We start from the raw sequence: 25512 nt of genomic DNA, 5'->3' as shown, positions 1-25512 counted from the left end.
GACATGTGCAACAGTTGGGTCTCTCTATTGTTGAAACTTTTCGCCTACACAGTTGGCTTCTTCAGTCAAATAGAGGCAGCAGGCGTAGTAGTGAAATGAAGATGATGTAATCAGTCCATCAATCTTGGAAAAACAGTATTTGAGGTGGTCAGTCCCTCAGCCTGGAGACAAGTTCAGCTCCATGGTCTGTAACGATATGAAGCTGAAGCAGTGGCTCCCGAAGGAGTGTTGTAGATTGTACAAGTTGATGTACCGTTTACAGCCCTATGGCAGGGGCACGGTGAGTCTTCTTCAGCACAAGTGGTGTAGCAGTTAGCTACAGTCGTGGCGGACGCCCTGTAGTTAGGATACAGCACGTCTTCTATTCAAGTGGTGTCTGGGCCGGTGTTATCGCTGGTATGAAGTTTTCAACTCTCAAAAGTGCTCCACTCGAGCCACTTCAGGCACTTAGGCCGCAGCCCGAGTCCCAGAGCCAATCAGCAAATTTCTGGAGGTGTTCCTTGGGAGGTTAGGTGCGCCGGTGGCGTAAATCATCACTAGATGCAGTAGGTGATGAAATTATTCACGGTGCCTAAGTGTTATTTACTTTACCATACCAATATTTACACCATTCCAGTTGCAGAGGAACAGCTAATATTCAATCATGGCTGTAGCATATATTATTTAAAATAATCTATCGTATTTAATATTAATGTCAGTCTTCCATCCAGCCAGGGATTTCAGGCACTCTAGCCTCTAACTTAAGTTTTAGGCAGAAGTACATATACACAGTTACACAAATTATCATACTAACACGTGTAAATTACCTAGGATAACCCAAAAAAAATCGAGTGGCTTATTTCCAATGGCGTCCTTGAAACATTGCGACATCGCATCCAGATCACTTAAGCATGCCGAATAGACAAACTATAATTGCTACCTGCTCCGAGCTTTTTATACTGTTAGAGACGTCGATATTTTGGTCGTTTACCTTGAAGTTTGGTAGCTTGTAACTTCTGGCGTTCGAGAATAAGCTCTGTCTTGTTGTGCTTTACCTGTGACTGATGTCGAGGGTTCTTCAGTTTGGGCAGACGTGCCAGACGTTAGACTTCTCTTTTGACTGTCTGTTCGGCCAGGTAGTCGGAGGGAACTGTCCAGCTTGTAGCAGATGCAAACTTCTGTCTTCGTTCTGGCAGTATTTCTAATATCTGCTGGTAGTATGTTGAAGAACGTTGAACCATGGAGGCTGACACTTCTTTAGTTGTACCCATGACCTCCCTGCTCTTTACTGGGTGTTCCACACTGTCCCTTGTATCTCTCACTCCAGCAAGTTGTTGTGTCAGCGTGCAGGTTGGGGACCAATCCCTGAAGTACCTCCCGGCAGTGATGCATGTGTCTACTGTGTTGACAGTGATACACGTGTCTGCTGTGTTGACAGTGATACACGTGTCTGCTGCGTTGACAGTGATACACGTGTCTGCTGCGTTGACAGTGATACACGTGTCTGCTGCGTTGACAGTGATACACGTGTCTGCTGTGTTGACAGTGATACACGTGTCTGCTGCGTTGACAGTGATACACGTGTCTGCTGTGTTGACAGTGATACACGTGTCTGCTGTGTTGACAGTGATACACGTGTCTGCTGTGTTGACAGTGATACACGTGTCTGCTGTGTTGACAGTGATACACGTGTCTGCTGTGTTGACAGTGATACACGTGTCTGCTGTGTTGACAGTGATACACGTGTCTGCTGTGTTGACAGTGATACACGTGTCTGCTGTGTTGACAGTGATACACGTGTCTGCTGTGTTGACAGTGATACACGTGTCTGCTGTGTTGACAGTGACACACGTGTCTGCTGTGTTGACAGTGACACACGTGTCTGCTGTGTTGACAGTGACACACGTGTCTGCTGTGTTGACAGTGACACACGTGTCTGCTGTGTTGACAGTGACACACGTGTCTGCTGTGTTGACAGTGATACACGTGTCTGCTGTGTTGACAGTGATACACGTGTCTGCTGTGTTGACAGTGATACACGTGTCTGCTGTGTTGACAGTGATACACGTGTCTGCTGTGTTGACAGTGATACACGTGTCTGCTGTGTTGACAGTGATACACGTGTCTGCTGTGTTGACAGTGATACACGTGTCTACTGTGTTCAGTTCAATTCAAAGTTTATTCTCTATAAGGATTACAATGCTGAGTTTACAGAATTTGGTTATTGTGTGGTTTACATGTAGTTAAATAATGATTACAGAGTGTACCACTAGAACACCTAGCATGGCTAGGCATTTCAGGCAGACTTAGTTTAATTCTTAATTTTAAAATATTACAAATTATGAGGTAAGTTGGTATTATGGCTGTGACTAAATACTAGTTTGTGAGTTTAGCAATGTGAATGCTTCTGTTTTGGCACAGTACATAGTTTCAGTATTGGAGTATCACAGGATTTATTACTTTAAGATTGAGATTAATATTTCTGTTTATGGTCAAATGGGTGAGTGAGTGTAAGTGTGAACCACCAGGTGGTATTCGTGTAGTTAGTTGATGGGGTGTATCAGGGAGATAAGATGTTTTCTAATGGCAGTTTTGAAGGTGATGAATGTGTCTGCAGTTCTAGAGTTCTCAGGTAGGGTGTTCCAGATTTTAGGGCCTTTGACATACATTGAATTTTTGTAAAGGTTTAGTCGGACACGGGGAATGTCGTAGAGATGTTTGTGTCTGGTGTTATGCCTGTGGGTTCTGTCACAACTATCAAGAAAGCGTTTTAGGTCAAGGTTGATACTGGAGTTTAAGGTCCTGTAGATGTAGATTGCACAGTAGTAAGTGTGGATGTACTGAACAGGGAGTAAGTTTAGATCTATGAAGAGTGGGGGGGGGTGTTGCCAGGGATGGGATTTGGTGATTATTCTTACTGCAGCTTTTTGTTGGGTTATTATTGGATTTAGGTGTGTTGCTGCAGTTGATCCCCAAGCACAAATAGCATAGGTGAGGTATAGTTTAATAAGTGAGTGGTATAGTGTGAGAAGGGCATTTTGCGGCACGTATCTACTGTGTTGACAGTGATACACGTGTCTGTGTTGACAGTGATACACATGTCTACTGTGTTGAGTGATACACGTGTCTACTGTGTTGACAGTGATATACGTGTCTACTATGTTGACAGTGATATACGTGTCTACTGTGTTGACAGCGATACACGTGTCTACTGTGTTGACAGTGATACACGTGTCTACTGTGTTGACAGTGATACACGTGTCTACTGTGTTGAGTGATACATGTGTCTACTGTGTTGACAGTGATACATGTGTCTACTGTGTTGACAGTGATATACGTGCCTACTGTGTTGACAGTGATATGTGTGGGAAGATTAACACTGACAAACATTTTCTCTCGAGCCGACCAAGGGACTGCAACAGCGTCTCCAGCTTTATTTCTCCCAGTGCATCCTCACCAGTGTGTTGATTTACTTAGCTTCAAGCCCATCCACTACACAAGACATCAGAGGCTGTATGTAACCTGTACACTATCAGTCAAGAGTATTTTATTCTCTTAAATAGGGATTAAAGTAAACTCGTAGGAAATATACCTGAAAGCCATACACCTCTCTGTGTATACAGTGTATGTATGTTTTCAAGAGAAGCTGGTTTAAAGCAGTAGTCCCAATCTTTTAGTATGAAAGGGCCAATCTGAAAAGCCTAATGTAGAGGAGGGCCGAAGTTGCCGGTTATATCCACATAAATCATGCGCACCAGAAGTGAAAGGTGGTTGCTCGAGATGACGATAAGGTTTTGGTGTAAAATGGCTTTAAATATTTTATAACTGTCGACACTGTGCAGTGCTGAACCTACATAAAAGTCAATTCATAATTTAATGTGAAGGCCACATCCATTTTCTAGAGGGGCCACAGGTTGGGGACTCCTGGTTTAGAAGATAAATAACAGGAGGAAAGAGAAATCAAGCAAATATAATCGCCATCTCAGTCAAACTCGCGGATAAAGATAGAGCACGTACTAAGTTTATAGAGACAAGCCTTCACCATCACAATGATAGGAAATTGCAGTGTACATGTAAGCGCGACTCACCACTGTTCACTGATATTTTCATCGTCTTGCCCAACTTTTCGTACACTGTAAAAAAAAAAGACGAAAAATGAGGCGTGAATTATTACACTTTATACAAAATACAAAAGAACACAGTAACTTTCTGCTTGAGCGAGCACACTGCTTCTTTTAACACAGCTTCCTCCTGCAGCGTTGTCTTGGAGGTGGTGAAGGTCTGGCGTAAATGGTTTAGAAAAGCGACACGTTGAAGAATGAGACACTTGTGCAACATTTGGGAATCTTTATTACGAAAACGTTTCGCCAACCAGTGACTTTCTCTGTCCGTTACAGGACAGAACGGTGAAAGATGAGGAAGAGTTTGGGGTAATCAGTCCCTCAGCCTGGAGTCGATGTGTTCAGTCCATCAATCGTGAGAAAAGCATAGCATTGCGCATGTGCTGTACTATTCTCAAGATGGATGGACTGAGTACATCGACTCCAGACTGAGGGACTGATTACCTCAAACTCCTTATCATCATCTACCGTGTGAAGGACTCTATCCAAGTAACAGGAGCTGCCCTTCCTCGTATCTATCATTGTTACCTATTTTCCTGGCTATGTACCCGCTCCTTACGGGCTCAGCACTTCCTCATAAATATAATAATACATGGCTTGTTTAGACGGCTCTCTATTTCAGCCAGACCTTTCCTCTTGTTTTGAAATTTCATGTCTAAATTCTTTTCTCTTTTGCTCAGCTTTATTTTCTTTGTTCCGTTTAAGAAGGTAAAATGTGTGTGTTGTATATAAATATTCTCTCTACCTTCCAGGTTTAATACTGTAAGATAACTCTGACTTAATGCATATTCTGATGAGTGTATGAAACGTTTAAATGTGTATGCACTGAAAATGCATGTATACCTGGTTGTTAATCAAGTGTACAGCTTTATTAACTATGTTAATGTGGTGGCCTTCAGCGTGTTCCTTTGTAGTGGAGGTTTGTGTTTCGCATACATCAGAAGTTTTGTGGTGGTGGCTCTTGTGGTTGTGGGTTGAGTTATTGTGGTGGTCGTACTGCCTTGGTATGGGGTGGGAGATATTGTGGTGGGGGTTATATTGTGTTCAGGTGTTAGTTAGTTTAATATGTTTATTATGCACCCCATACCCATCCTGTGGGCGGTAGTCAAAAGATTACAGAGGTACATAATGGGTCCAGGGACTGGACTCCAAAGTTTTGATAGCTGAGCAAGTTACAGAGGTAATGAATTCACAATTTACAAAGGTAATGAACTCACAAATTACAAAGGTAATGAACTCCGGGTAGGTCTAGTCACAATCATGACAAGTTACAAAGGTATTTACAGATTACAGAGGTACGTAATGGGTCCAGGGACTGGGCCCCAAAGTTGTGATGGTAATGAATCCTGTAAGAATGGTTACTTACGTTTATACATGGCTACAATCATGAACAAATTATAGAGTAATAAGCAATTCACACTTCCACACCCGGTCACAACTGTAGTGAGTTATTGGTGCAAATATTGATTGAGTCACACACACACATACAAATTCACATACACACACACACACACACACACACACCATACATATACAAATTCACACACACACACATACACACACACACACACACATACACAAACTCATACACACACACACACTCATACCGGTGAAGAGCAACCGGTGAAGAGGCGGGGCCAGGAGCTAAGACTCGACCCCTGCAACCACAAATAGGTGAGTACAAATAGGTGAGTACACACACACACCCACTCATACACACACACACACTCATACACACACACACACACACTCGCAAATACAACAGGCCTAGTGTCTAATCGACATGTGCCTAGGACAAAATGGTAACTAACACACAAACACACACACACACACACACACACACACACACACACACACACACACACACACACAAGCACTGGACAAGCACCTAAAGTCAGTTCCTGATCAGCCGGGCTGTGGCTCGTACGTTGGTTTGCGTGCAGCCAGCAGCAACAGCCCGGTTGATCAGGCTCTGATCCACCAGGAGGCCTGGTCACAGACCGGGCCGCGGGGGCGTTGACCCCCGGAACTCTCTCCAGGTAAACTCCAGGTAAACACACAGGAGCTTGGACTCGACCCCTGCAATCTCAGGTGGTGGGTAGATTTTGTAGTGAGGGATAACATTAAATCAGCGGTATATAATACATGTGTATTACGAACAGGGGTGTATAGTCTAGTGGCCTGCACACCTGGTTGTAGCACGATAACCAAGGTAGAAACGAGAAACGAGCAAAAGGCAGTGGAGAGTAAATACTTGTATATATTTCCTTCACCAAAAATCAAGCACTTATATGTACAATATTTACAAAGGATATATAGAGAAAGGCAATGCATGCAAGCGACACGGTGAGAACTGCCTTCGAGCAGACTTGATGGTAAGTCTGCCAATGTTGATTCAAAAGTGTACCACATCGCTTCACAACTTTGGCGGGCTTCCTTGCCACTGACTGGTTGAACCAAGATGCTAGCATAACAAGGGGGCCCCTGCTCATTATACTCTTAGCATCTGGTTAACTGGTCAGGAGAGCATACCTGTATGGGTGTGTGACATACGCCGAATAAAATGTAAGGTACTCTTAGCTTGTCACAATGTGCAACACATTGTGCAACCACAATGTGCAACAACTTTGCTAAGATATGTTTCGCCCACTAGGGCTCTGTACTAGTTTAACAGAGGCAAGAACACAGTTTTAAAGTAGAGCTAGCAGAATTGGAGTGGTACAGCAGTAGCAGATGTGGTCACATGTGGGCAGGGACCGCTAATGGAAGTTAAGTCATGTTTATAAGGTAGGCCAAGAATTGTCTCTGTATTAGATTATTAAAGCCCCTGGTGAACGAAACATCTCTCAGTAATATACCGAGGTGTTCCACATATGTTTTATTCATATGTAAGTATTACATACTTATGCTCTGAAAGAACTTGTGAGACACAGTAACGCCGTAGAATCCTGGTACATTGAATATCTTCTACAAATCCATTGATAAATCTCTGGCCCACCTTATGATCCGGATCTTCTACTACTGGGCCCCACCCACATGTAGCCACGTCTACAGCTGCTGCATCTCCCCACTCATTCCACTGGCTTCACTATAAATGGTTTTGTTTTTATATCTGTATCAAATTGATAAAGTTCCCTGGTGGGCGAAACATTTCTTAGTAAAGATACGCATGTGGGAGTAATGTTTTGGTTGTGGGGGTATACCTGGAGGGTGTTCGGGGGTCAGCGCCCCCTTGGCCAGGTTCATGACCTGGCTTCAGTGTGGTGGGGCTCCCTATAGATTCCTATTTGATGGAAACTAGGTTAGACTCACTGAATTTCTCTTTAAAGTCCTTAAACAATACCTATGGTCTCTTCCAAGGATCACCGCCCCCGCGGCCTGGTCCTAGACCAGACAACAGTGACTAGAGAAAACCTTTGAGTGTTCTGGGAAAGCATTGACCAACTCGCTTGTCAACTATTGCGTCTTATCGTTTAATCTTGGTTATCTCCCTATCTACACACCATCTGAAAAACACTGTTGATAGAGCTTGTGTTGCCCCACCACCACTGGCGGTGATTCCTCCACCATCACTGGTAACGCCGTTTCCTCACCAACACATTTGATAATTCTGTTTTGACATTACTCACCCCCACAACAGTGATGAGTTCCTCACCATAAGATAAGAAGTAAGATTTGCTCGGATTTTTAACCCAGGGGAGGGATAGCCACCCAGTGGCGTCTTATTTCCATTGTGGTCCTTTAATTTTGTCCCTCCAGGATGCCACCCACACCAGTGGACTAACACCCAGATACCTACTTGCTTGCTAGGTGAACAAGGCCAGAAAGTGTAAGGAAACATGCTCAAGATTTCCACCCACGCCGGGGATAGAACCACGGACACTTAGTGTGTGAGTCGAGTGCGCTGTCAACAGAGCCACGGGACATTCCCCACTCCTGCTGGTGCTGTGCCTTCACCATCATCCACCAACACTGGTGGTGGTGTGTACACCCATCTTCCCAGCACAAACAAACGTATAATGGGTGGTTAAAAATGTTTAAGATGGGGATGTAAGGGAAGATTTAGGAAATTGCCCCAAGGTTTTTTTGGGTGCTTTATCGGGCTTTAATGCACTTTGCGGAGGTTTTATGGAGGCTCTGGACCGCTTTATCGGGAGATAGGGTGTTTTAGGGATGTCCTGGGTAGCTTTATCGGGAACTAGGATGCTTTAGGAAGGTTCTGGAGGATTTTAGAGGTGCTTTACGAGTAGCACTAGCGTGTTTTATGATTCATTAGGGTATTTTAAAGGGGTTCGTGACTAGAGCAGTCATTGACAGCGTTATTTAGGACAGAAACATCGTTACGCGGACATGTGTCGCCCTCAGCACAGGACGACGAACTGAGTCAGGAGCTGTGAATCGACCCCTGCAACCACAAACAGATGAGTACAGTTCAGTGCTACTTATCCTCCTGTACAAAATGCAGTACAGTGCTGCGTGTCACCCAGTACAGGATGGCACAGTGCTGCGTGTCACCCAGTACAGGATGGCACAGTGCACCGCCACGTGTCAGTACAGGACGATACAATACGCCGCTACGTGTCACCCAGTACAGGACGATACAATACACTGCTACGTGTCACCCAGTACAGGACGATACAATACACTGCTACTTGTCACCCAGTACAGGACGATACAATACACTGCTACTTGTCACCCAGTACAGGACGATACAATACACTGCTACTTGTCACCCAGTACAGGACGATACAATACACTGCTACTTGTCACCCAGTACAGGACGATACAATACACTGCTACTTGTCACCCAGTACAGGACAATACAATACACTGCTACTTGTCACCCAGTACAGGACGATACAATACACTGCTACTTGTCACCCAGTACAGGACGATACAATACACTGCTACTTGTCACCCAGTACAGGACGATACAATACACTGCTACTTGTCACCCAGTACAGGACGATACAATACACTGCTACTTGTCACCCAGTACAGGACGATACAATACACTGCTACTTGTCACCCAGTACAGGACGATACAATACACTGCTACTTGTCACCCAGTACAGGACGATACAATACACTGCTACTTGTCACCCAGTACAGGACGATACAATACACTGCTACTTGTCACCCAGTACAGGACGATACAATACACTGCTACTTGTCACCCAGTACAGGACGATACAATACACTGCTACTTGTCACCCAGTACAGGACGATTCAATACACTGCTACTTGTCACCCAGTACAGGACGATACAATACACTGCTACTTGTCACCCAGTACAGGACGATACAATACACTGCTACTTGTCACCCAGTACAGGACGATACAATACACTGCTACTTGTCACCCAGTACAGGACGATACAATACACTGCTACTTGTCACCCAGTACAGGACGATACAATACACTGCTACTTGTCACCCAGTACAGGACGATACAATACACTGCTACTTGTCACCCAGTACAGGACGATACAATACACTGCTACTTGTCACCCAGTACAGGACGATACAATACACTGCTACTTGTCACCCAGTACAGGACGATACAATACACTGCTACTTGTCACCCAGTACAGGACGATACAATACACTGCTACTTGTCACCCAGTACAGGACGATACAATACACTGCTACTTGTCATCCAGTACAGGACGATACAATACACTGCTACTTGTCACCCAGTACAGGACGATACAATACACTGCTACTTGTCACCCAGTACAGGACGATACAATACACTGCTACTTGTCACCCAGTACAGGACGACACAGTATACAGCCACGTGTCACCAAGTACAGGACGATACAGTACACAGCCACAGTGTCGCTCCTAGTAACGCACTCAACACGCTAACTAAAGCTTCCACGCAGGAATTCCACTATACACGAGTGAAAATATTGAACTATCCCACCACCGAAAGGGCTCTTGATCTAATCAATTTGAGCTGATCTTCCCTTCCTCGGATCACACCTAATTACCACCACTTACCCCACCACCTAGGCGTTGTATTCAGGGCTATATTATGTAATAGCTGTATACAGTAAGCTAAGCGCTTACGAAACATTTACTGCCTATGAAAAATGTTAAAATCAATTTTAAAGGCAAACGATATAATCAAAATTCCTGTCGTCTTCAATATATTTATCTTAAGGTGCGAATTATTCTTATATTTGTTACACGTATCCATTGTAAATGGTATTATGTGACAAGATTTAAAATTCCTAAGATTTTAATAAAATATGGGTTCGAACATAAAAAGCAATAATAATAATACATAATAATAATACAATAATAATAATGCACAGTGTACTAGTAATGTAATAAATTTGTTATTTTTTGTCGGGTTGGTTGGGTAGGTGAGGTCACCAAGGTTTTAAAACTGGTCAGGTTGTATGACGTGTATGACAGTTTTACTTCCATTAATATCAGATAATTCCCCAGGCGCTGAATGAGCCCTACGGATTTATTGCTACCTGTTTAATATAAGAATATTTCAGTACGTCACATGTAGCTAATATAGACAGAAAGGTGTGTGTCTGAGTGTATGTTAAAAGTTTAATCCCTGTTTTAGGGGTTAAAATATTCTTGACTGATAACTGCTATGTGGTAATTGAGGTGTAACTTACGTAATGTGGGGAAGGTGATCCAGGTCTTGTGTTGTGTTGAGTCTTGCACTAGGAGAGACTTGCTGCCTGCCTCAGGCATCACCAGTTGTTGCTGTTGTCACAACCAACACCCGCATACACACAGACACACCTCTAAGTCACTTGTTGCCACCACTTTCACCCCCTTCCTGTTACCCCCACTTGATCTCCCTAGCGTGTAACAGGCAGTGTAGATAACGTCTAGTGGTCTTGTCAAGGCTTTGCCTCAATTGTTTAACGTACAGCTTTACGTAGCTGCACTCATCAGTCGGTAGTTTCCTATTCTAAGTGATTTTAGTTTATTTCTGGCACGTAAACACCTGTAGCCGAGACGCAGCACAGGTGTAAGGAACACACAGGTGTTTTACACGTCATCAGCCAATTGCTACATAATACATACACATATAGCCACGTTCAGACTCGCTGTTTCCACTGCCCACCCATTTCCCTTCACAATGGTAACTTTTTATATTCATGGGGAAGCGCTAAACCTGTACTGGTCATAAGCTACTGGGGTAACGAGAGGGTATATAGTTTTTATCCAAGGGAAGGTTAGGTTTATTATATTCTGTATTAAATATTGCGGTAGACTGTACTTAGTGTTAAAGGCACACTGCCTACGTATTGATAAGTTAACCATCTGTAAGACAGTGTCACTCACAATGCCCAGGAGTTATACATTAACAACTTTAAAAGGCTCAGGAATAATAATTTGAAGCTTTAAGTAACGCACATCAGTATTGAAGGTTTGAAGCCGATCAGTAGAGTCACATTCGTCTTTCAACCCTTGAGTGGAGAGGACGTGTGCTGCTGCTGCCCCCTGGAGTTGTCTGGTGGCAGTATTATTTTCACCAACATGGCGCAGGGTAAATACAGTCTGCATTGTATTAACCAGTGGAGCTGTAACGGGGCCATCAATGGAGTTGCTTTTGCCTGCAATCATCAGAGATACCTACGGAATAGCTAATGAGGAGATTTGTGGACTGGCACTGAACGGTACGAAGAGGATTTTTGTAAAATTTAGTTCGGCGACTGTGTATGAGGCAGTTGTGAATAAGTTTCAAGAGGTGGCCATACCAGTTAATCATGCTGTGACGGTGAGGCTGCATGATGTGTCCAGCTATTACACATGGGTTAAGATCAGGAATGTGCCGTTCGAGGCGGATGCATCTGACATCCGGTTCATTATGTGTAAATACGGCACAATACATACGATCACTGCAGAAAGGTGGTCAGCTGGCCCGTATATGGGGATACCTGAGGGTGCATTCTCTGTCAAGATGACGCTCAGACATCCAATTCCATCGTACGTGGTGATGGAAGATTTCAGGACTCAGGTTTTTGTAACATACGCTGGGCAGCGAAGCACTTGCCGTTTGTGCGGGTCGTATGATCACCTGGCTGCGCAATGTGAAAGAAGACGTGGTGATAAGGACCAGCAGCAACGACGAGATGTGGAGGAAAGGAGAGAGGATCAAGATCAACTGTTTTCGACTCTGCCTCAGCAGAGTTTGACATGGAGTGAGGAGGTTGAGAGGGCCGAAGAAAAGGAGATGGCAGGGGCTACTCGGGGGGACGACATCACTTCCCTGGACGTTGTACAAGTGCTGGACGAGGTCATCGCGGAAGCGAATGGTAGCGACGCGGAAAAGACGATAGTGTCGACGTTTGAGAACATTTTGGGTAATGAGAGTCCTTGTCAGGATGTTGGTACAGACCTGGATCATGGGTCTGCAGTTGAGGAGGGCGTGGTGATGCCAGCCCGGCCTGAAGTGTGTCGTAAGGATGCCCAGTTGGTGAGAACTGTGGAGGTGGAGGTTCATCATGGCACTGAGCTGGATGACTTGATGCAGGTCGAGGGTACGACGCGAAAGCACGCAGCAGTGCTTTCTGATTCCGACGACGTGCTTACGCCCGCATAACGACCTGGGAAGAAAACATGGGCGGAAGCCATGAGGATAGGTTCAAGTGGCGCCCAGGGGCAGGGGTTGCGTAAGGGTGGCCAGAAAGGGGGGGAGGGGAGGGAAAAAGGTGCAATGAAACGATCAGGTGATAAGTCGGTAGTGTCAAGAGGGAAACCCCCTTTGTCGGTTTTAAGTGCCTGACATTGAACATCAATAGCTTGAGGTCTCAGAGAAAGTGTGAGTGGTTTAGGGAATATTTGGTGCGTCATGATGTTGACGTTGTGTTCTTGCAGGAACACAATTATAGACCGGGTTATGAGTTGAAGGTGGATGGGTATAATGTGTATGTTGAGCATGCAGTCAGATTGAAAGGAGGTGTGGCCATTTTGGTGAAAGAAACTAGCCCGTTGGTTGTCAGGCATAGTGAGGGGGGAGAGGGGAGGGTGATTCGTGTGGATGGGTTATGGGGTCAGGTACAGATGACGTTGGTGTGTGTGTATGGCCCAGCAGAGGGAGATGTGAGAATAAAGAATAAATTCGTGAGGGACGTTCTGGTATATTATTTGCGTGGATTGCCGGGGGTTGCTGTGATAGGAGGTGACTGGAACTGTGTGATAAGGAGTAAGGATGTTGAACCGAGGGGGGCAGGGTATTGTTTGAGGATATTGGGAGAATTGTTATCCGGGGTAGGATTGACAGATGTTGAGGGAGGTGAGGTGGTGGAGCACACATTTATTAAGCGTGGGTATGCGGCTAGGCTCGATCGATTATACGTGCCTAGGACAGTCGTAATACATAGTGTGAGGGTAATGGACGTAGTATTTTCTGATCACAGGGGTGTTTTGGTGGATATAGGTTGGGAGGGGTTGCCAAGAAGGTGTAAGGGGTTTTGGAAGTTGAATGTAAAGTTGTTGCAGGAAGAAGAGTCTCGACAGTCATTTGTTCAATTGTGGGGCGGAGGCGCCTGGGAATAGTGAACTGGTTAGTTGGTGGGACTCTGTGGCGAAATCTCGTATTAAGGAATTTTATATTTGTAGTGGGAGGGAATATAACAGGTTGAAGTATGGGTACCAATCTTATCTTGAGGGGCAGTTGAGAGCTTGCTACGAGCGTGGGAGTGCTAGTTATCCGGTGGACGATATTGAGGGATTAAAGGAGTGTATCAGGGATTTGCAAAATGAAAGATTTGATGGCACGCGAGTTTTGGGTGGGCTGGAAGAGGTGTTATGGGGTGACAGGCCTTCAGCATGCGTGTTGAGGAGACAGCGTAAGAGAAGAGTGGCGACGGAGATGATGGGATTAACTGTTCATGTGGGGATGGAAGGGTATAGAGAGGGGCAGGTATTAGTGACGACAGAGGGTATGAGTGGTTATCTAGATGCATGGTTTAGGTCATATGCACAAAACGGAGGTATTCAAGATGAGGCTTTAAAGGAAATGGGAGATTTCGTGCAATGTGAGATTGATGGTATAGATAGGGTAACATTAGACGGTCCGATCACGGAAAGTGAGATTTCGCACGCTTTGTCTGGTGCAAGTTTAGGTAAGGCGCCAGGTGTAGATGGGTTGCCTAATGATTTTTACGTTAGGAATTGGGAAGTATTGAGAGGATTTTTAGTTAGGTTATTCAATGTAATGAAGGATGATGGGGAAATGGGGGAGCAGCAAAGGACTGCTGTCGTGGTATTAGTTCCGAAAGGTGGACAGACTACGGTAGAGGATTACCGAGCAATATCGCTTATGTGTGGCGATTATAAGTTATTTGCACGGATATTAGGGAATAGAATAAAAAAGGTGATAGGTAACGTAATTGACAGAGGACAATATGGGGTACCGGGTAGGACAATGTATGAAGGGCATGGAGTTCTTAGAAGTTTTATAGAACAGAGGGGGGAGTTGGGGGGTGGGGGTGTGTTGGCATTGGATTGGCGAGCTGCTTACGATAGTGTGGAGAGGGATGCATTATGGAGGTTCATGCGTTGGCAGGGATTCGGGAAGGAAATTATATCTTGGGCGAAAACATTGTATCAGGGAGCATCTGTGAGAGTACAGGTTAATGGAAGGCTAGGTGTTAACATTCAGATGGGAAGGGGTTTGCGACAGGGTTGCCCTCTATCGCAAATATTGTTTGCGTGCCTCCAGGATCCCTTTTATAGGGCAGTTAGGTGGAGTATCGCAAGTGGAGGGGTTAGTAATGAACGAGAGGGTCAGCCGGGGATTGTGGGTTATGTGGATGACACAACTGTATTGGTGAGGGATGAGAAGGATTTACACAAGGTAGGAAAGGCGGTAGATGTGTTTGGCGAGGCTATTGGGATGGAAATTAATGTGGCAAAGTCTAAGTATATGGACCTAGGCAATAACGTAAATAGAGGTGGGACTGTAGGGCGCGGGTGGTGTGTGGTGGATCAGCTATTGATTTGTGGGATAGTGTACGCTAAGAATGATAGGGTCGCACAAGAGGTAAATTCGATGCGCACTGTGGATGGGGTATTGAAAAGATTGGGTGGTTTGAGGACGGCGCAGCTAACGTTGCATCAGAGGGTCATTGTGATGAACGTCCTGTTGTATAGTAAGATATGGCACGTGGTGGCAATATACCCACTGAGGCGGTGAGAGGTGCAACGGTTGCAACATGGGATTTTCAGATTTATATGGGGATCGGGTTGTGACTGGCTAAGTAGAGGGGTGGTGATGCTTCCCGTTAGCCACGGGGGGCTGGGGCTTATACCTTTAGAAAAGCGTATGATGAGTGTGTATCTAAAACGAGGGTATTTGAGGGAGGTGGGGGCGAGGAGAGGGGGGCTAGAAAAACTGCGTATGGATATGCAACGATGGTGGGGCCATGTTGAGGGTTTTAATGACGGTGAGGGATCCGAAGCGCCTTAAATTGAGGATTCTTGAGAGGGTGGGGGGCGGGTCTGTGGTGGCGGGAGTTGAGGGGGCATACCCCATGTATACGTGGGGGAATATCTGGAAATGTTTACGGCAATTGCGTATTAAACCAGGTGTAAGGGAGGTAATGTTTAGGTTTCTACATGGAATCTTGCCGTCTGGTGTTGTGTTATTTAATAGGAGACTAAGGGAGGGTGGGGAGTGCAAAGCGTGTGGATGTTCGGAGACTATTTTTCATGCGGTGTATTTTTGTAATTGTTTAGAAGCTGTGAGGGTATGGTTAGGTAGGGTAGTTAGGTTAGTGGGTGGGGAAGGGTTACAGGTGTTAAGGGTGTTAAGTTTAGATATAGGTGGGATGAGTCAGATGGTGGTGAATGCGGTTGCGTATGTGGTCACTGATTTTATTTATACGTCTTGGGCTATGAGGGAGGTGGGTGTGAGGGAGGTGGGTGTGAGGGAGGTGGGTGTGAGGGAGGTGGGTGTGAGGGAGGTGGGTGTGAGGGAGGTGGGTGTGAGGGAGGTGGGTGTGGATGAAAGAATAAAGGTGTTAGCGGCCACCATTTATAGAACTAAGTGTCGCAATACTTTAAAAGTCTATTATTATTAATACTAAAAAGTTGTTGTGTTCTGGAGGGGAAGCAAATGTATATTAATAAACTACAGTAGACCCCCAATTTTCGTAATAAATCTGTTCCAGAAGGTTGGCCAAAATCCAAAATGGCTGAAAACTGAAGCAATATTTCCCATAAGAAATAATGTAAATCCAATTAATCCATTTCAGACACCCAAAAGTATTAACAAAAAATACATTTTATAGAGAATAACTAATTTTTCATACAGAAAATAATGAGAAATGAACATAAATGACTTAATGATAAGTGAACACTACATATCTTAACTGAAGACTCTTCTTGGTGAGTAGTATTTATTTGTAGTCCCAGGCAGACTACATTCCAGTGTGTACCTACTGGCTACATACACTGTGGCCTGCAGCCATATGTTGCTATCGACATTCCATGTTCACTGAATTTAAGATGCCATCATAAACAAAAGGAGAAGTAATGAATAATTCATGCGAAGAATTGTAAACAAACGTTTATGTATAAAGGGCGGTTACTGGGCCAATGCAGATTCATACAGTTTTCTCTAATGCTGGACCAGAGAAAACGTAATGTTTACCCTCCACTGCATATAAACATTGCATGTTTATATGCTGCGTAACGTGTTTCTTACATAATTTTGAAGAAAATATAGATGGATTAATGAAAATGTCTATATTAACATAAAATAAGACATTTAATATGCCCAAGAGTGATTATTATTACGTACTATTAGTACGTATTACTATGGCGTTAAGCCTTGAGGGACCCTCTGAGTGAACTAGTAACAAAGGCATATTTATACGCTATGTAACGTGTTAGGTTAGGTTAGGTAAGGTTCGTCAGGAAACAGGACAAATGTTTCCTGACGCGGGTCTTAGTCAGATGATGACCCGCCTTTGGAGCTTTTGGTCATCTGACCGAGGCCTTCCACTGGCTTACCGGTCCACCCCTTTTAAAAATTATGGTCATTTATAACCATTGTTATTTAATATGTAACGTGTTGTATAATTTTGAAGAAAATATCATAGATGGATTAATGAAAATGGAGAAAAGGTTCTTAGTATGGTTAACCATGTGGCTTGTGGCACTGAGGTCCAAGCTAGATATATAATGTGGTTCCCATGACCCATGATAGGGAAGTTTGCATTCCTAGGTGCTTATGGCCAGAATAATTACCATATGTGTATACTATGAATACTTACATAGAGACAAAATAGCTATTTTTGTGTACAGGTGGTTTAACTCTAATCTATTGTCTGAACTTCCCCTCAAGAAAAATTCATTGATGCTGGTGAGGGGCTCTTGATCTAGGGAATTCAGTCTGTGCTCCAGTTTCCAGAATCGAGTCTGAATGCCTTCCATAACCCCCCCCCACAGGCACTGCATAATTTTTATGGGTTTAGTGCTCCCCCACAATAATAATTGTTTGAACTGAAGGCATCTGTATGACCCTTGTAGGTTTAGTGCTTCTTTTTGATTATAATAATTCCCCTAGACTTATGTGAGTATAGTTTATTATGCCTGTGGCATTAATCAAAAAGATTACAGAGGCACATAATGGGTCCAGGAACTGGGGTGCTAAGTTTTGATAGCTAAAAAAGTTACAGTGGTAATGAACTATTTATACGTTTATATCTAATTACAATTGTTACGAGATATTTATGCAGAAATTAATTAGGCCACAAAAATATTACGAAGCTTGTATTTTAGCAAGGTATGCTCGTAATATAGTTTAAGTGGTTATGCATTATTTACAGTGAGCAAAGTCAGGGTATTTTTCTAGAAGGGTTGGTAATATGCTACTGAGGATATTTGGGAGTGTTTACATTTAGTAGGGGTTACATCATCTGGTGGTGGTGATTTAACCTCCCAGCCAGAGCTGGGTGGTAGTGACTTACAAGAGTCTGCTGATTTTGTTGGATGCACCAGACATATCCTGAATGATAGTGCTGAACCTTTGTGGGCTATTCAGTGCTGACTTAACTACTGCAGCGAGGTTCATGCCAGCTCAGTAAAACATTGGATAGACACACTCAAAATTTTTTTTATATATTGTACAGTATCTATAAATGTGTACCTTGTGTGTACAATGTGTTAACTGCAATGTCTTTTTCAAATAATTAACATTACTATATAACATTTAAGAATTTTTCTTGTGAAAGTAGACTATATACTGTGATATATCTTTTTATTTTTAAAGTGAAATAGCATACATATCAGACATATATTGTGTTATGGACCTGTATTAATCATATGTACAGTACATTGCACATGACTATGCACAGAAGGATAGAGATAAATCCATAATATACTCTGTAACACTATATTTAGCATAAAATACAGCAGTTACACTAAAAAAACACTGAATTACAACTCCTAACTGGGGGCTGACATGTCACAAGGTTATTTTGCTGTACAGACATTATATACATCAACAGAGGGACACAAGTGTGGGACTCAAATGATTTTTAGATTAGTGTGAAAATAGAAGAAATGTTTGAGTTACTGGTACATAACAAATACAAATAAAATAAAAAAGACAACAGTTCCAAATCATGACAAACTTGTAATAAAAAAATAACTCAAATAATCACTGATAAGTACATTTGAGATACAAACATACACTTTGAAAGTTATCTTCAAATGCAAGACTGGGCAAGTTAGGCATTATACACACAATTATCTTGTATCATTGTATTGAAATATACAACTCTATTAATGGTTAGGTTACCCTCCAACTGTCCCAACTTGATCACCCGTCCTAAAGGCTTGCGTTTTCAGCTGGTGCGCTGATGCTCCTGTTCTCCAAACTCTTCATAATACCTGAGATTTCTATCATTATTTACAGAAACTGGTCAGGCTAAAATGGTTGACATTATGCATATCATTTGTTGCTACTTCTATATCTACAAACGTGTAAATACATTAAGTACTTTTTGTAAGTTTCCATCCATTGCACTGTCAGTGGCAATTTTTATAGTCATTTACTTTAAATATTAATTAAAATATGATAATGCACAAGTCTATGAAACTATATGAGAAATCATAGTTTTTAAGGACTCATGGACTAAATACTCTGAGTGTACGCATGAGAGCAGTGAGTACACCAGCCAGGTTGGTGGCCTGAGTCATGAGGGTGTTCATGGAAGGGTGGTCCATTCCCCGGCCAGCAGCAGAGAGTGCTGCCCGTACAGTGGACTGGTAGGTGGTTGCTACATCCCTCACCTTGACTACGACATTTTGCGTCTGGAGGGGGGTCGTTGTGTGCCGTACCACTTGTTGAGTAACGTCCACCATGCGCTGCATCAGGGTTACACATGTAGCCAGGCACTGCAATAGAGTATCTTCTGATTCTGTAGCTGACTTGACAAATAATTTGGAAGCTGTTACAAACTGTCTTGATTCACTTGTTAGGGCCTCTCTGGCTTCCTGGAATTTTGTTTCATCTTGAGTTGCAGTACCTCCAGAACGTTGTGCTTCTGTGCAAACTGCTGCCATCTCTGTTAAGGACTTTAGGGATTGACTAACTACTACTGTAAAACGACGGAAGGCATCTCTTGAAGCTGGAGGCATTACCTCGATGTCTTCTGCTTCTTCTAATGAATCTTGGTCAAAGCTACCAGAGTCTAAAGAATCATCTAGATCCATACCATTTGGAGTCTTCCCATTGACCATCTTGTTTTTAGGCGAGAGTTTTGGTGAGGATGTCTGAAGAGGAGCAACTTCTTGATTAAGGCTATTCTTAAGGGCTACACTGGCATTATCTGGTCTGGGCAATCTAGAAGATGAGTTTTTGTCTGTGCCTCTTATGGGACTTTTTACGCCATTAGTGGTTGGTGGCGATGCAGGAACTCGTCTAGCTGGTGACTGACTTGTTTTAGCAGGAAGCTGAGGCTTGAGCTCCTCTGTGGCAGCAGGCTTACAACTAACTTTAGGACTTTTCTGAGGAGAACGATTCCCACCTCGAGGGGACGTTGGACTGGTTGCAGAAGCCTTACTATTGGAAGGTGCAGGTGCATTTAATTTGCCTGAAGGACGAGGACGGTGTGTACCTGGTAAATTATTTGTTGGAGAAGTTGTTGGGCTAAGCTGTGGCTTGCGAAGTCTTGAAGGCACCGAAGGTGGCCGTTCAGTATTATCTGGTGAGGGGCTCCTTATTGCCTTGCGCGCTGGTGAAGGTGAACGCAGGCCTTTATTCTGTAGAGCTGCCTTCACATTATCCTGGGGAGAATATTTATAATTATTTGAGTGTAAGCACACCACCACATACTAAAAATAAATTTTATAACTTGCTACTCAAACAATAATAATACTGTTTACAGCTGAAGATTAAACAGCTTCTTATTAAGAGGAGCATATTAATTTAATTTAGTCTATATTGAGTTTTTGTTAATTTCTTTTACACACTAGCCGTCTCCCATCGAGATAGGGTGACCCGAAAAAGAAACACTCGCCATCATTCACTCTATCATTGTCTTGCCAGAGGCACATAGATACTATAGTTCAGCTGCCCCTCCAAACAGCAAATATCCACACTAAATTACACTGATACATAATATGAAGTTGCTGTTCATACACTATGAGTACTTCAGAAGTAAAGAATGTTAACAGTTTAACAATAAAAAGTTAGGTACAGATTTTATGTACTTGAAATGAGCTATTCATGGGAATTTGTGGCATATAATTAGCAGATGATTAATTGAGAGAGATTAAGATTTGAATTAAACTCTAGTGCAACTGTAATATAGGTTATTATCATAACCGTAATTTTTAGAGGGGTGGACCGGTAAGCCAGCAGAAGGCCTCGGCCAGACGACCAAAAGATCCAACAGCGGGTCATCATATGACTAAGACCTGTGTCAGAAAACACTTTTCCTAACAAATCTTACCTAACCTGTAATATAGGATGATAATCGTAAAACTACAAAAGTACTTATTTTGAAAAAAAGAAGAATTGGTTTTTACAGGATATAATGCATGACATGACTTGTAACTAGAACCAGTTTGACAGAGGTCATGAATATTTCTATTTCCCTACACACTGTTTTGTATGGCCTGAGACAGTGATTTGGTTACATTATATCTAACTCAGTACTTTGTGATCTTGCATGATTGCCTGAATATATTGCAAGTGCAGTGTTCCTGAAAATTCTTTTGAAGGACATTGCCAAAAATCTTTTAAGTTTCTTCAGGGGAGCCTTTTCCATTTTTCTGAACCGTTATTTGTATGGAGGTTCTACTTTAGTTATTTGAATGGTGTCATATAGGTGGGTAATGGAATGAATGGATAATTGGGGAATAAAGAGTAATCGGAGGGATAGGCAGGAGATAATTATTATAATCAAAAAGAAGCGCTAAGCCACAAGGGCTATACAGCGCTGCAGGGTAGGGAAGGAAGCGAGGGTATTGGGTGGCAGAAGGGAGGAGGGATGATCAGTAGGTTACAGAAAACAGCGGGGCAGGGGATAGTACGGGGGTAGAGGGTAGCAAGAGATTGAAGTAGAAAGGGCTGAAGGAATCAGAATTTGTGAAGGAAGTCAGTTGTTGTCAAAAAGTCAATGAGAGAGTCCGGATGAAAGGTGGGTCCATCAGCGAGAAGGGAAGGTAAAGAGAGAGCAGCAGAGCGTAGACGACGACGGAGGTAAATTCTGCGTGCTCGTTGATAAAGTGGGCAGTCCAAAAGAATGTGGCTGACTGATAATGGAGCTTGGCAATTCTCACAGAGAGGAGCAGGGCTCCTCTCCATGAGATATCCATGAGTAAGACGAGTATGGCCAATGCGAAGATGGGAGAGAGTAGTCTCCCAACCTCGACACTGGTGATAAGAAGACGGCCAGTAACCTATACTCGGTTTAATAGATTGAAGTTTGTTGCCGAGCATAGTAGACCAACGTTGTTGCCAACGGGTGTGAAGGTGGGAAGATATTGCAGCAAAATAGTCCGTAAATGGAATACCTCTATATGAAACTGGTAGGTTATGTACTGCTGACTGCGCAGCAGTGTCTGCCTGTTCATTGGCCTGTACATCAACATGACTAGGGACCCAACAAAAAACAATATCTTTATGCTTGGGAAAGATGCGGCGTAGCCAAAGTTGGATACGGAGGACTAAGGGGTGAGGTGTATCAAATTTCTGTATAGCCTGTAAAGCACTAAGGGAGTCTGAGACAACCACAAATGATGACACAGGCATAGATGCAATACGGATAAGTGCTGCAAGGATGGCATACAATTCAGCAGTAAAAATACTAGCCGAAGATAGTAAATGCCCTCGTACGACGCTGTCCGGAAACACTGCTGCGAATCCTACGCCGTCAGAAGACTTAGAGCCATCTGTGTACACAGCAATGGCATGAGAATGAGAGTGGAAGTGGTCAAGAAAAAGAGAGCGGGAAGCAACCGTAGACAGTTGGGCTTTCGAGCAAGGGAGAGAGAAAGAACAAGACTCGAACAGCTGGAACTTCCCAGGGGGGTAGGGAAAAGTGAGATGCTACATGAACATAGAAAGGTGGTAATTGAAGAGAAGACAAGAGTGAATGAAGGCGAAGAGAGAAGGAATGGAGTAAACAGGGGCGGCGAACAAATAAAGAATGTCTACTAATATCAGTGACCATTCTATAAATGGAAGGATTGCGGAGATCATGAGAGCGTACATAGTAGCGAAGGCAATGGGCATCACGGTGATCGGATAAGGATGGAACGTTCGCTTCTGCATAGAGGCTCTCAACAGGGGAAGAGCGAAAAGCACCAAGGCATAAACGTAATCCTTGGTGATGAATGGGGTTAAGGCTAGAGAGAGTAGGAGGAGATGCCGCTGAATAGATCTGGTCACCATAATCAAGTTTCGATAAAATGAGGGTGGAATGTAGGCGAAGGAGGGTTCGACGATCAGCTCCCCATGAAAGATGAGCAAGGGTTTTAAGAAGGTTCAGCCGGCTGTGACAAGTTGCCTGCAGAGAGGTAATGTGAGGTTTCCAGGGTAACCTACAGTCAAAGAGGAGGCCCAGAAACTTGACTGTATCACGTTCAGGGATATGGGAGCCATAGAGGTACAAAGGATGATCGGAGATGACAGAGCGTCTAGTGAAAGTAATTTGGTGGGTTTTAGTGCTGGAAAATTTAAACCCATGTGTGGTGGCCCAATTGGAAACACGGTCGACCGCATGCTGGAGAGAAACTGTAATGAGGTGACAGTCAGCGCCTGCACAGGCAATAGCGAAGTCATCAACATAGAGTAATGACCAAATATTTGATGGAAGACTAGAGGCCAAATCATTAATAGCAAGGAGAAAAAGTGTTGTGCTCAGAACACATCCCTGGGGGACACCTTCAGCTTGGATAAAGTCCAGGGAGAGCACATTATTAACCCGAACACGGAAATGCCTGTCAGTTAAAAAGTTCTTAAGGAAGGATGGTAGATTGCCTCGAAGGCCTAAGGAGTGGGCTTGGGCTAAAATATTATACCTCCAAGTTATGTCATATGCCTTCTCAAGGTCAAAAAATATGGCAATAACTGAGTGGTTATTCGCAAAGGCATTACGAACATACGTATCCAAGCATAGTAAGGGGTCTATGGTAGAACGTCCCTTACGAAAGCCATATTGACGAGTGGAGAGACAGTTGTGTGTCTCTAAATACCACACTAAATGTCTACTTACCAGGCGTTCCATCACTTTGCAAACTGCACTGGTAAGAGCAATGGGACGATAGTGGGAGACTTCATGTCCCGTAGTGCCTGGTTTGCGGAAAGGGAGAACAATGGCAGATTTCCAAAGCTGTGGAAGAACTCCTTGTGACCAAATAAGATTGTAAAGGCGTAATAGGACTGCAAGGGCTGACTGATGTAAATGTTGTAGCATACGAATATGAAAGTCGTTGGGCCCAGCTGCCGATGATCGGCAAGCTGATAGTGTTGCCTCTAGTTCTTGAAGTGTAAAAGGCACATTATACTGTTCTTCTCTGAGAGAAGAAAAGTCCAAGGGTGCTAACTCTCTGGCAGACTTTGAGGAAAGAAACGAGGGGCATAGATGGAGTCCCTGAGAAATACGGACCAGATGATTGCCAATTTCATTGGCAACATCTAGTGGGTTTGCTATATCAATACCGGCAACCCGCAAAACAGGAGCCGGGTCAGGAGAATATTTACCACTCAGTTTTCGTACTTTTTTCCAGACTGTACTCATAGAGGAAGCAGAGGTGATGGTGGAGACATAATCTCGCCAGCAAGTGTGTTTTGCGTCACGGATGACATGGCGAGCGATTGCACGCTTTTGCTTAAAATCAAGAAGTCTCTCCGCGGTTCTATTGTACCGGTACCTGCCCCATGCAGCACGTTTCAAATGTACTGCACGAGCACAAGCAGGAGACCACCAAGGCACGCATTTCTGAGAATGCCTGCCCGAAGTTTGGGGTATACAATTAGAAGCTGCGGTTAAAACGGAGGACGAGAAGAGGTGTAAAAGCTCATCGATGGATGACGAAGAAGGAACCTCTCTAAAAACAGTTAGGTGTGAGTAAAGGTTTCAAATTGCCAGCGTGGGATGCGAAGAGGTGGTGAATATGAAGGGGAAGTAAGAATGATTGGGAAATGATCGCTGTCATGTAAGTCCGGGAGAACAGACCAAGTGAAGTCTAATGCGGCGGAGGAAGAGCAGACTGAGAGATCGATGCAAGAGAGAGTGTGAGTTCGAGGATCAAAATGGGCGTGAGTACCTGTAATTAAAACATGGAGGGGGTGGGTGGCAAGAAAAGTCTCTAACTGAATGCCACGGGAATCACAGCGAGACCCCCCCCAGAGGAAGTGGTGGGCATTATAATCGCCAAGTAACAGAATCGGTGGCGGTAATGACGAAACAAGAAAGGCAATATCCGGAATGGATATAAAGAGAGATATAAAGAACAGAGCGTATGCCACCTATGCAAGTGGATACGGGCTGCTGTGTAATGCAGCGAGGTATGAACAAATAGCTGATGGTACGGAATATCAGTGCGTAGAAGAAGGGCACTTTCATTAAAGGTCCCATCAGGAAAAGGATCTGAAGAATACAATAAATTATAGCCTGAGATGGAAGAGATAACAGCAGAGTGTAATTTTGGTTCCTGTAAGCAAACACCAACAGGGGAAAACTGGGAGAGTAACATCTGAAGCTCACCCCAATTACCTCTGAGGCTGCGTATATTCCACTGTAAATAGGCCATGATTGGCAATGATAAGGATACCTGAAATCCGCAGGTAAGAGTTCCTACGGACTAGAGGGGTTACAAAAGTCCACATGCGGAGGCAGTGGAAAACGTTCAAGCAGCGAGGGAACGGTGCGCTCTGAACAAAGGAGTTGCGCAGATGGAGCAGA

General features: G+C 43.8%; 2 protein-coding genes and 1 long non-coding RNA gene across 15 annotated transcripts in view; 1 reads left to right on the top strand and 2 right to left on the bottom strand.

Moving 5' to 3' along the window:
- LOC128692990 (golgin subfamily A member 6-like protein 7) overlaps positions 1 to 11049 on the bottom strand; it is a 35872-nt gene extending 24823 nt beyond the window's left edge. The window contains exons 1-2 of one of the 2 annotated variants that reach the window (XM_053782421.2): positions 10744 to 11049; positions 4068 to 4112 (exon numbers count right to left, since the gene is read on the bottom strand). In XM_053782421.2, the coding sequence (XP_053638396.1) occupies positions 4068 to 4112; positions 10744 to 10822 (124 nt within the window). In that variant the 5' untranslated portion in view covers positions 10823 to 11049. The remainder of the gene's footprint in view (positions 1 to 4067; positions 4113 to 10743) is intronic. The other variant, XM_053782422.2, reaches the window with a different exon arrangement.
- The window catches only part of LOC138853723 (uncharacterized), a 78429-nt gene that overhangs the window by 34604 nt on the left and 18313 nt on the right, over positions 1 to 25512 (top strand). The window lies entirely within an intron of this gene.
- The window catches only part of LOC128692988 (FERM and PDZ domain-containing protein 3), an 838384-nt gene continuing 831341 nt past the window's right edge, over positions 18470 to 25512 (bottom strand). For all 11 annotated transcript variants that reach the window (XM_053782415.2, XM_053782416.2, XM_053782410.2 and 8 more), the window contains one exon: positions 18470 to 20383. In XM_053782415.2, coding sequence (XP_053638390.1) covers positions 19223 to 20383 — 1161 coding nt within the window. In that variant the 3' untranslated portion in view covers positions 18470 to 19222. The remainder of the gene's footprint in view (positions 20384 to 25512) is intronic.

This window comes from Cherax quadricarinatus, chromosome 38 (genome assembly GCF_038502225.1).
Source record: "Cherax quadricarinatus isolate ZL_2023a chromosome 38, ASM3850222v1, whole genome shotgun sequence".
Lineage (NCBI taxonomy): Eukaryota > Metazoa > Arthropoda > Malacostraca > Decapoda > Parastacidae > Cherax > Cherax quadricarinatus.
This window is presented reverse-complemented; position numbering and strand designations above follow the sequence as displayed.